At 44.8% G+C, this 12,275-nt stretch overlaps 1 protein-coding gene and 1 long non-coding RNA gene across 9 annotated transcripts in view; one reads left to right on the plus strand and one right to left on the minus strand.

The window, feature by feature from the left end:
* Snrnp40 (small nuclear ribonucleoprotein U5 subunit 40) overlaps nucleotides 1–12,275 on the plus strand; it is a 31,937-nt gene that overhangs the window by 3,965 nt on the left and 15,697 nt on the right. For both annotated transcript variants that reach the window (XM_052177515.1, XM_052177514.1), the window contains exons 3-4: nucleotides 1,102–1,195; nucleotides 3,497–3,662. In XM_052177515.1, coding sequence (XP_052033475.1) covers nucleotides 1,102–1,195; nucleotides 3,497–3,662 — 260 coding nt within the window. The remainder of the gene's footprint in view (nucleotides 1–1,101; nucleotides 1,196–3,496; nucleotides 3,663–12,275) is intronic.
* Nucleotides 8,427–9,536, minus strand: LOC127681359 (uncharacterized). 7 transcript variants are annotated; one of them, XR_007977107.1, is made up of 5 exons: nucleotides 9,395–9,536; nucleotides 9,257–9,325; nucleotides 8,866–8,980; nucleotides 8,515–8,698; nucleotides 8,427–8,468 (listed from the first exon to the last, which is right to left on the minus strand). It is a non-coding gene; the product is annotated as an uncharacterized LOC127681359 (long non-coding RNA). The 7 variants fall into 7 exon arrangements; XR_007977110.1 differs by having other exon boundaries at nucleotides 8,429–8,698; nucleotides 9,257–9,302; XR_007977111.1 differs by having other exon boundaries at nucleotides 8,429–8,698; nucleotides 8,866–8,934.

Genomic DNA, 12,275 nt, shown 5'->3' on the forward strand with positions numbered 1-12,275 from the left:
ACATCACAATCAATCTGTAATACAGCCCAAGGGAACCAGTGTTCTGACCTCTGAGGGTGTGAATACACACACACACACACACACACACACAATTGATTACCACAGCTATGTTTTGACTGCCCCTCCACTTCCATACATATCAGTAAATAATAAATATTTTAAAGAATAAATAGAAATGAAGAGGAGGTACTATACCCCAGCAGTCCTCTTTTCAGACTCTGTAGATTCCTAGCATATAAAAAAAAAAGGTTCCAACTTTTTGTATTTGATTTTTTTTGTTTGTTTGTTTTGTTTTTTGTTTTTTTCTGAGACAGGGTTTCTCTGTGTAGCCCTGGCTGTCCTGGAACTCACTCTGTAGACCAGGATGGCCTTGAACTCAGAAATCCGCCTGCCTCTGCCTCCCAGAGTGCTGGGATTACAGGTGTGCGCCGCCACCACCCGGCCCAGGTACCAACTTTTTAAAAGTTAAAGCTAACGGGGCTGGAATGATGCCTCAGCAGGTGAGTGCAGACACTGCTCTTGTAGCGGCCCGAGTTCAGTCCCCACTAGCTTCATGGTGGCTCACACCATCTGTAACTCCAGTTCCAGGGGATCCAACTCCGTCTTTTGGCCTTCATAGTTTTCAGGCATGCATGTGGTACATATACATACTCAAAAGCAAAATACATAAAATAAAAGTAAGCAAATCTTGTCTAAGAAGGCTGAGAAAACAGCTCAGTCAGTTAGGACCTGAGTTCAGTATTCAGCACTCAGGTACAGCCAGGTAAGGTGGCTGTGCTTGCACTGCCATCTCTGGGGAGGTGGGCAGGTGGGTCTGGGCCCACCAGCCAGCCAGACTAGCCTACTTGGCGAGTTCCTGACCTTTTCCATCTCAAAAAGAGAGGTGGGCAATGCCTAATGAACACCACCAAAAGCTGTCCTCTGGTGCACTCATTTCAGTTCACACCTGCATGCATGCACACAGAGGTTGTAGTGTCAGGAAAACTGATCTAATTGAGGAACCAATGTTGTTCCATGGGTGTATAATTTCAAAAAGACTTTGGTTATTTTCCAAGTAACGTTTATCTGGCTGGTGATAGCTTTTTTGTTTCTTCCTAACAGTGTTGTGGAATGTCTATGGAGACTGTGATAACTATGCCACGTTGAAGGGACACAGTGGAGCGGTAATGGAGCTGCATTACAACACAGACGGCAGGTGAGTGAGGGGTCCAGATGTGAAGTAACAGCTGCTTCCCGCAGCGCTGCGTAGCGTCCTTTACCAGTCTCAGAAATGGGTTTGTATTAGCGGGGCATAGTGCTGTCATCCTAATGTCAGACTGAGAAAGCCGAGGCAGGAGAATTTATTCTCCTGTTTGCTTTAGTCACAGTCTTAAGGCCCACACGAACAACAACGTAGTGTGCAATTAAGAGCACATCATCATTTTCTCCCAATGCACCAGTACTCAGACCAGTTTATTTTATGAGACATATAGCAAATGTAATTTGGAATTATCTCTTTTTTTGCCTGGTATAGGGTCACATGTCTGCTCTCGGGAGGCAGAGGTAGGCAGGTCTCTGAGTTTGAGGCCGGCTTGGTCTACATAGTTGTAGGGCAGCCAGTGCTACAGTTTCATCTATTATATTGTGTGTGTGATGTTGTGTGGGGCATGTACAGGCTGGGACAGCTTGTAGAGCTGGTTTCCTTTTTTTGCCTTTATGTGGTTCTAGGAATCAAATTGGAAAATGCCTCCATCTGCTAAGAGAGTCAGAGCTGCTTATCATGAAAATAATAAACTATTTTTAAAAAGACTTAAAATTAATAAAAGCAAATAGGTGGGGAAATTCTCCACATTTTACTTCTCCAAAGAGAATACTGTTTATATTATACATTTTTAAGAAGTTCTTTTCTACCAAAATTGTTGAGTTTTGCTGAGTTTTGACATACTTTGTGTGTGTGTGTGTGTGTGGAGAGAGAGAGAGAGAGAGAGAGAGAGAGAGAGAGAGAGAGAGAGAGAGAGAGAGAGAGAGAGAATGACAGAACAGTTGTGGAGGTTAGCAGCCAATTTGGGGCATTGGTTTTTATTTTCTAAGCTGTGGGTCACAGAGATCAGGCTTAGTAGTGGGTACCTTTACCTCTGAGCCATTTCACCAACCCATGATCTTTTTTTTCCCCAATTCATAGCCCTGTATTCCAAGATAGACATTATACTAATAGCATAGAGGCAGAGTGTGTCTGCGCCCATCCATGCATTCCTGTGTGCATGCCCATCCATTTAAGGACAAGGGAATACCAGGTTTCCTGTTTTATTGTTCTATAGATTAGTCTCTTGAGATAAGTTTTCTCACTGTGTCTAGAGCTGTTTGTGAGCTGACCTTGAATTTGTGATCATCCTGCCCCCTCCACCCCCTGAATAACTGGGACTGTGAGGGTATGTCACTGCACCTGGCCTGTTTCACATTTCTGATCTCAAACTTCAAAATGCTACATTATTACATTGTGAATTAAGTCACACTGTAAAGGACTGGAGAGACATTTCAGAGGTTAAGAGCACTTGCTGCTGTGGCAGAAGATTCAGGTTCAGTTCCCAGCACCCACGTTCTCGTCAACAACCCCCAGTAACTCAGTAATGTCAGACCATCCAATGCCCTCTTCAGACCTGTTGACACTGCACACACATGGCACACACTTACAAGCAGCATAGCCATTGTCATAAAATAGAAGTAAATGACTTTTTTCTCCAGCATTATAATGGGCATTATTGCATATACTCCATTCCCAGCACGTGGGTGGTCATGGGGCAGGAGCATCTTGAGTTCAGCCCTCCCTGGGCTATGTAGCATGGTCCTATCTCGGAGAAAGAGAGAACAGTGTGAGATCAACTTTAACTTAGAAATCATTCCCAGAGACAGAACAAAGGATTGGAATTACTCACCTATTAAATCTAGAATTACTACAGTCAGTGTCATCTTGTCCACAGCAGGCAGGACATTGTATCTATATGTATCACAAAAGGGAGAAGATGAATTGATAAAACCACTATATTGTTCATGTGTGGGTCAACCTGGTACAGCATTTAGAAAGTGAATAAGATTACCAAAGGCAGGATGAGGCACCTGTGGTCATGAGCTAAATTCACAGTGCAGCAGGCAGTGTTCTGGAAGAACTTGACTGTTCTGGCAAGTGTGTGTGTGTGTGTGTGTGTGTGTGTGTGTGTGTGTGTGTGAGAGAGAGAGAGAGAGAGAGAGAGAAATGATTTTTGTCTTTTTTCTTTTTTGAGATTTATCTTTTCATCTCATGCATTTGGGTGTTTACCCAGTATGTATGTCTGCGCGCCACATGCATGCAGTACTTGTAGAGGCCAAAGAGAGCATCAGTCCCCTGGAGCTAGTGTGACACCCAGTGTAGGGCTGGCGTGTGAGTGCTGGAAAACAGACTCAGGAACTCCGGAAGAGCGGCCAGTGCTTGCAGCCACTGAGTGTCCCTGTCTCTTGTTTGTCTTTCATGTTCTCTTTCTAGCATGCTCTTCTCAGCGTCCACAGATAAAACTGTGGCCGTGTGGGACAGCGAGACAGGAGAGAGAGTGAAGAGGCTAAAGGGACATACTTCCTTTGTGAATTCCTGTTACCCAGCCAGGCGGGGCCCCCAGCTTGTCTGCACTGGCAGTGACGATGGTACAGTTAAGGTAGGTATTATCATTCTGTGTCGCTGTGTAAGGTGGCATAAAGTAATCTCTACCCTGTCTTCTACCAATATGCCAAAGCACACTTTTAATTAAAATACAGAGTTCTATTAACTATTTTGCTACTTGGGATCAATGGGCTGCGTGGCTCCGACTCCGCTCCGCAGTGAGCTTTGTGACTGAGCAGTGCACTGTCTTAGTCTTTCTAGTTTGTTGGGATTTTCTTGTTTGTTTTGGGTTTTTTTGTTGTTTTTTGTTTTTGTTTTTGTTTTTGTTTGTGGTTTCTTTTGGAGACAGGGGTTCTCTGTGTGCTCAGGCTGTCCCGGAACTCATTCTGTAGAGTAGGCTAGCCTCATGCATCAACACTGCCTTGCGTACTTTATTAACTCTTTGAACTCTAATAGTAATGTCTGTTGTGTGAAATGACAGATATCTAAAAAAGGTCAGCAAATGATCTCAGTCACCTACCGTGGGAATTTGCAGATCATTTAGTTGGATGATTCCCAAACCGTTTGTCAGGATCATCTGAAGAACCTACTAAAAATACCCAGAGTAGAACTGGTGTACCCACCAATCTGGCCCATGTATGAGACAGTCTCCAAAGACAGATGATAATAATTAAACACCCAGAGTGGTAGTTACAGTTAGAATGGTCATCCTGAGCTGCCTAGCCAGACTCGGTCTCAAGAAAAAGAGCTAAATAAATAAGTAGCAAGTAAGTAAAAATCAGAACCTGGTTCGGTGAGTCTACAATGGTCATGAAAATATTTAAAATGGTACTCCACTGAGATTTTAGAACTCTCTAGTCTTAGCTAGCATGCTATTTTACAAACAAAGAAAATGGAGCCTAGAAATAGGAAAGCAACACTCTAGTTATCTCAAGGCAGATGCTTCTTTTTTTTTTTTAATAGATTTAACTCTTTTTTTAATATTTATTTATTTATTATATGTAAGTACACTGTAGCTGTCTTCAGACAGCCAGAAGAGGATGTCAGATCTCTTTACAGATGGTTGTGAGCCACCATGTGGATACTGGGATTTGAACTCATGACCTTTGGAAGAGCAGTTGGTGCTCTTACCAGCTGAGCCATCTCTCCAGTCCAAGGCAGATGCTTCTTAATACCAGCTGCATCATGGGCTTCGCTGTGACACTTTCATACATGTATATCCTGATACCATGTTCATAGCCACACATGGGCGCGCGCGCGCGCGCACACACACACACACACACACTTTCTAGTTCTAGGAGATGAGGTGCCTTCTTTAGACCTCTGCTGTCACTTGAGACAGACTCTCAATAAGTTGTCCAGTCCAGCCCTGATCACCTTATATAGCCCAGGCTAACTTTGACCTACAGCATTTTAAGTAGCTGAGACCATAGGCCTGTCTTAGTTTTAAGTTTCTATTGCTGGGATGAAACCCCATGTCCAAGCTTGCCCTTTGTCCTCATGTTGTGTGTATAGGTGTCTGTGTGTGTCTGAGTGTGCCATGTCCATGCCTTATAGCCACAGAGATCAGAAGGCATTGCATCCCTTGCAACCAGAATGGTTATTAACCACCATGTGGTACTCAAACTCAGGTTCTCCTCAATAGCAAAAAGTGCTCCCAACTGCTGAGCCATCTCCCCAGCCCCATCAAAGTAATATTCTGTAATATGGATAATACCTCATATCACTTAAAGATGGCTGCTTTTTGCATAGTTCTTTATTTTGAATTTATTTGAAGGCATCAGTCACACTTTTTTTTATGGGACAGGGTTCTGTGATAGGGCCCCACTATGTGGTAAGGAGGTCAGATCAGCATGGATAACAGGAGGACCCTCATGAGGACATCCAAGTGGGGGAGGCCCCCAGGAAGGCAAAGAGTAGAGGAGAAAGTGGGAAATCGGCTACATGCTCTAGCCAGATCAAATATGTAAAATATTTAGAATTGCAGGAAAATATCTCACTCTCGAGAAAAATGGAGTTTTGGGTACAAAAAAAAAGGGGGGAGAGAAAATTAAAACAAGTCTTGTGGTACTGTGTTCAACACGATCAGCATGAACTCTCGTTTCCTTTTTATAAGTCGATAACCTAAAGGGTTCTTGAGTTCTTACTTGAAAGTAAATATTTTTGGATAAGAGGCAATACTCCAGAGGGATCAGTATGTGAACTTTCAGTCTGTTGGGGAGTGAATATAGGGCTGGGGAGATAGTGCAGGTGTGGATCTTGCTTGCCACACACAGAGCCCTGGGTTTGATCCCCAGCACTGTGTGAATGAGGGATGGTGCACACTAATCCCAGAGCATGAGCAGTGAACATATGATTGAGGATCAGAATTTTAAGGTCACCATCAGCTATTTGGCAAACACAAGGCCAGCCTGGATGCACTGGACATTTTTTGAAAAAACAAACAAAAGATGTAAATCTGTGTGTGCCAGCATCTGTATTCTGAAGTAAACGCATCTCGCCCAGCATTAGAAGCCTTAGGAGCAACAAGACCCGACTTGACCTAGTGACAGTCACCAGGGCCTCACGCAGAGGTCATGTTCTGCGATGAGACATAGAGTCCCAGCTTCAAGGCTTAGTCTTTTTTGTTTGGTTGGTTTTTGTATTTCGAGATGGGGTATTGCTCTGGCTGTTCTAGAACTTGCTCTGTAGATCAGGCTATCCTTAAACTCACAGAGGCCTGCCTCTGCCTCCTGAGTGCTGGGATCAAGGGTGATCAAAAGCACCACCACACCTGGCTTGTTTGTTTTATGTCTTGGTCTTTAAATACCATTTGCCAATAAACAGAACTTGGGCTCTTAGATTAGACCGAGTCAGGGAAAGTGCTTTAGGACGAGCCTAGGGGCAGGAGAGATGACTGGCCAGTAAGGCTGGCCTCAGCCCAAAATATAAAATGCACCTACAGCAGCTTGTACCAACATGTCTAGGCAAGTAATGCATCTGAATGTTATTAGTAAATGAGGCAGAACTGTGATCCGCTTGTTAATACATGATAAAGATGTGTTACCATTTCTTTAATATCCCCACCAAAGATAACAAGTCTTCAGTCTCACCGAGGCAATACCAAACAAATTCAAGTGCAGAGAGACAAAGATTTCTATGGTTTTTAGAAGTGCTGGGGCCTCAAAACTTAAGGAAAATCTGAGAGAGAAAAAGCCATGACAAATTTAAAACATAATTCCAAACTGACTTTGGTATCTTTAAAGGGGTGGGGAGGGGGTAGGGATAATGATTAAGCTTGAACGGCGTTTGAGAATTGTGGTAAATTTAATTTCTTCATGTTGATGGCATATTGAGGTTAAGTAGTAAACATCTTTGGGACAGGCACTAGAATGTGTTCAGGAGGATAGAGCATTAATTAGGTCAGCAAATTGCTCTAAAATGCTTTTAGGGAAAAAAGAAGAAAATTACAACTTTTTAGTAAATTTGCGATTGTTTCAGAATTTTTTAATTATTTTAATCAAACTTTAAGTGGCTACCATACCTTTTAGGTTAAAGACAGAATGGTGCCAGGCGTTGGGCCACACTCCTATAATCCCAGAAACAGGAGGCTGAGGCAAGAAAATGGTGAGTTTCAGACTAGCCTGGGCTACATAGGGAATCCCTGCCTCAAATTAGGGGAGGGGGGGAATAAGGGATAAAGATTATTTTGATCTGTATAAAGATTATCTGTTGAGACAAAGATTGAAGAAAGGTTCGTCATCTGTGTGGGAACTGGATTCTCAAGGACTTTTCTGGAGGATTATACAGCTAAGGTCTGTAGGAGGACAAGGACATAGTGTCTATTTTCTATGGAATTTTTTTTTTGAGATAAACTTAAGTTCACCCTGAAGTCTTGTACAGTAATGGGCAAGACTGGATTGTAGAGACCTTGCCCAGTACGCACGGGGTGCCTAATATTTAAATGAAGGAAATCAAAACTAAAGTGACTGATACCCAAACATTTCATCTTCTCCCGAGAAACCCTTACCCTGTTAAAGAAGTCAGTCCTCCTGTTTCAATCCTATGTTCAAGCCCTGGCAACTGCTGTTGGGTCTAAATTGCCTGTTCCGGGGGTTTCCTACAATGAAATGAGACGAGCTACAGTCTGTACAGTCTACGGGGGAAGATCTCAGATTTGAGGCGGGCCTTGGCTGCTGTTCTGTACAGTGTGACCTATGATAGCTGTACAGGGTGACCTATGATAGCTGTATAGTGTGACCTATGATAGCTGTACAGTGTGACCTATGATAGCTGTACAGTGTGACCTATGATAGCTGTACAGTGTGACCTATGATAGCTGTACAGTGTGACCTATGATAGCTGTACAGAGTGACCTATGATAGCTGTACAGTGTGACCTATGATAGCTGTACAGTGTGACCTATGATAGCTGTACAGTGTGACCTATGATAGCTGTACAGAGTGACCTATGATAGCTGTACAGTGTGACCTCTGATAGCCGTACAGTGTGACCTCTGATAGCCGTACAGTGTGACCTATGATAGCTGTACAGTGTGACCTATGATAGCTGTACAGAGTGACCTATGATAGCTGTACAGTGTGACCTCTGATAGCCGTACAGTGTGACCTATGATAGCTATACAGTGTGACCTATGATAGCTGTACAGTGTGACCTATGATAGCTGTACAGAGTGACCTATGATAGCCGTACAGAGTGACCTATGATAGCCGTACAGAGTGACCTATGATAGCCGTACAGAGTGACCTATCATAGCCGTACAGTGTGGCCTATGATAGCCGTACAGTGTGACCTCTGATAGCCGTACAGTGTGACCTCTGATAGCCGTACAGTGTGACCTATGATAGCCGTACAGTGTGACCTATGATAGCCGTACAGTGTGACCTCTGATAGCCGTACAGTGTGACCTATGATAGCCGTACAGTGTGACCTATGATAGCCGTACAGTGTGACCTATGATAGCCGTACAGTGTGACCTATGATAGCCGTACAGGGTGACCTATGATAGCCGTACAGGGTGACCTATGATAGCCGTACAGGGTGACCTATGATAGCCGTACAGTGTGACCTATGATAGCCGTACAGTGTGACCTATGATAGCTGTACAGTGTAACCTATGATAGCCGTACAGTGTGACCTATGATAGCTGTATACAGTGTGACCTATGATAGCTGTATACAGTGTGACCTATGATAGCCGTGTACAGTGTGACCTATGATAGCTGTACAGTGTGACCTATGATAGCCGTACAGTATGACCTATGATAGCCGTACAGTGTGACCTATGATAGCCGTACAGTGTGACCTATGATAGCCGTACAGTGTGACCTATGATAGCCGTACAGTGTGACCTATGATAGCCGTACAGTGTGACCTATGATAGCTGTACAGTGTGACCTGTGATAGCTGTACAGTGTGACCTGTGATAGCTGTACAGTGTGACCTGTGATAGCTGTACAGGGTGACCTGTGATAGCTGTACAGGGTGACCTGTGAAAGCCGTACAGTGTGACCTGTGATAGCCGTACAGTGTGACCTATGATAGCTGTACAGTGTGACCTATGATAGCTGTACAGGGTGACCTATGATAGCTGTACAGGGTGACCTATGATAGCTGTACAGGGTGACCTATGATAGCTGTACAGTGTGACCTATGATAGCCGTACAGTGTGACCTATGATAGCCGTACAGTGTGACCTATGATAGCCGTACAGTGTGACCTATGATAGCTGTACAGGGTGACCTCTGATAGCCGTACAGTGTGACCTATGATAGCCGTACAGGGTGACCTGTGATAGCTGTACCTTTGGGTTCTAATGAGTGAGTTTATTAAGTGCAGAACAAGCAAATGTAAAAGAACAGTAAGTAGCAAAACATCCTTGACTGAGTTCATAATGGCAATGAGAGACCTGAGGTGGCCTGCCTGAGAAAGAGACAAAGGGAACTATCAAATCCAAGCCCAGCAGAAATGAACTGGGCAAGTTGAGGCACTCTGCTGGAGTTCATTCTGAGTGTTCTCCTGTGACCGAGCGCCTGTCTTCTGCTTCCCACTGCAGGCATTTCTTTATCATGGGATAATCAGTAGTGCCCCCTGTTGGCATTGGTTACCTGCTGGATGTTCTCAAGGGCACAGGGTCAGTTCTCTTGTGCCCATGGGTGTTTTTGACAGGGGACCCTAGAAGAGAAGGGCAGAGAAACAGACAGGAGACTCGAAGAAGGCCAAGACCAACTTGTTCAAGGCCCCCAAAACTGTATTTTCTCAGGGAACTTATACGGGGGGGGGGGGGGGGGGGAGCAATTGGGATACTTTTACGTAGTCTGGGCATTCAGCCGAGGTGAATCTCTGGCAGCTGCAAGATGTTTTTTTTCTTCTGGGAAGGGCACAGTGACCATCGACCACCCGATCTCTCCAAGGTCTGTAGCTGAAGAGAAGTCAAAACCTAAGCCTATCTTTAAAATGAACTCTAAACGTAAAGTAAGGTCAGTTTGGCTCCCAGCACTCTTGGCTGTCTGCTGTCTCTCCATCTCTCAACTACAGAGCCAGCTTGACCCAGAATGGGCATTTGGAGGAGATATGCTGGCTGGTTTTGTGTGTCGACTTGACATAGGCTGGAGTTATCACAGAGAAAGGAACTTCAGTTGGGGAAATGCCTCTATGAGATCGAGCTGTGGTGCATTTTCTCAGTTGGTGATCAAGGGGGGGAGGACCCATAGTGGGTGGTACCATCCTTTGGTTGGTAGTCTTGGGTTCTTTAAGAGAGCAGACTGAGCAAGCCAGGGGAAGCAAACCAATAAGAAACATCCCTCCATGGCCTCTACATTAGCTCCTGCCTCGACCTGCTTGAGTTCCAGTCCTGACTTCCCTTTGGTGATGAACTGCAATGTGGAAGTGTAAGCTCAATAAACCCTTTCCTCCCCAACTTGCTTCTTGGTCATGATGTTTGTGCAGGAATAGAAACCCTGACTAAGACAGGAGACAACAGAAGATTCCTCCACTGCTGGAGTCCACTTACCTCAAGCACACTGCAGTGTACCACTGTCATTTACATGACAGCTACATGGTATAGCAGACTCATCATTTTTGGGGGGCTGAGGAAACATGTTTTTTGTGCAGGCATGGAGACCAGAACTCAGATACCCACTTGCGAGTGAGAAAGATGCTGAGCCTGGTGGCCTGTCGTAATCCCAGCGCACTGGCAGTGGGGCAGGGCATCCACGAAACAAGGAGGCCTTCCAGATTAGCTGAAGTGACAAGCTTCAGACTGAGTTAGAGACCCCCACCTCACTGTAAGGTTGGAAGGTACCCACTGTCAGTGTTCAGCTTCCACAAGCATGTGCATCACACACACATGAACATGCATCTCACACACATGAACATGCATCACAGATGCACACTACAAATGTATGCAAAGACATTTTTCACAGCTGAATGTGGTATTCCGCTGCTTGGGAGTGGGGAGCAGAAAGAAGGAATTCTTGAGGTTTTTTGGTTTAGTTTTTTGAGGCAGAAGCCTCACCTCACAACCATTGTTCCTCCTATGTAAGCCTTTTAGGTGCTGGGATTAGAGGTGTCTGTGATGAGACTGAGTCTGCGCTGTGTGGTCAGGCTGACCTCCAAGTTCAAATGACCATACTGTGTACTACAGTGCGTGGCACTTTGGGTTGTGGTTGTTTAGTTGATTGGTTTCAAGACAGACTTAATGTGTGGTCCAGACGGGCTTAAATTGGAAGTATTCACTCAGCCTCTGCAGTGCTGAGCTAGAGGCATGCAGCACTGTCCTGTGGTTGTTGGTTTTGCCCACAGGGCCTCTCTGGGTAGCCCTGGCTCTCCTGGCTAGCCTCGAAATCAGATCTGCTTGCCTCTGTCCCCCAACCCTGGAGGGCTGGGATTAAAGACATGCACCTCCACTGGCCAGCCCTGTCTGTTTTCATTAAGGTAGCTATCCTGCTGGGCATGCTAGCCTGGGTGATGGAATGAGTTCCAGGTTAGCCAAAGCTACATAGTGAAACCCTGTCCCAGAAAAACTAAAATAAAAATAAAATCATTATCATAGTAAGTATCTTTTTTTTAGGGTTTTGTTTGTTGCTTTTGGTTTTTGTTTGTTTTGATTTTTTTGAGACAGGGTCTCTGCAGCTTTGGCTGTCAGGAAACTCACTATGTAGACCAGGCTGGCCTCTACACAGAATCCTGCCTTCCTCTGCAGTGTACCACCGTGCCAGAGTAACTGTTTTTATTTGCATTTCTTTTATAAAATATGGTGTTGAGTTTTTCCATATTCTTTTGGCTTGGTTGGTTTTTTTGTGCTGCCTAGTTTTCTGTCAGCTTGACACAGCTAGAGTCCTTTGGAAAGGGGGACTTAGGTGAGAAAATGTCCTTGGGAAGTCTGCCTGTAGGCAAGCCTGTGGGATATTTCCTTGATTGATGATGAGTTCTTGCCTCCAGGTTTCTGCGCTGCTTGAGATCCTATCCTGATCTTAGGATGATGGACTACTACCTGGAAATGTACACAGGCTTCAACCTTTGCAGGTTGCTTTGGCCATGGTGTTTTATCACTGCAATAGAAACCCTGACTGAGGCAGTTCTTTTGTTTTGAGGCAGGGCCTCAGGTAGGCCACCCAGACCCCACCTTGCACTGTAATAACTTCTCCTGCTGCTCCATCTCCTCAGGC

The sequence above is a fragment of the Apodemus sylvaticus genome, chromosome 3, assembly GCF_947179515.1.
Source record: "Apodemus sylvaticus chromosome 3, mApoSyl1.1, whole genome shotgun sequence".
In the NCBI taxonomy this organism is placed as follows: domain Eukaryota; kingdom Metazoa; phylum Chordata; class Mammalia; order Rodentia; family Muridae; genus Apodemus; species Apodemus sylvaticus.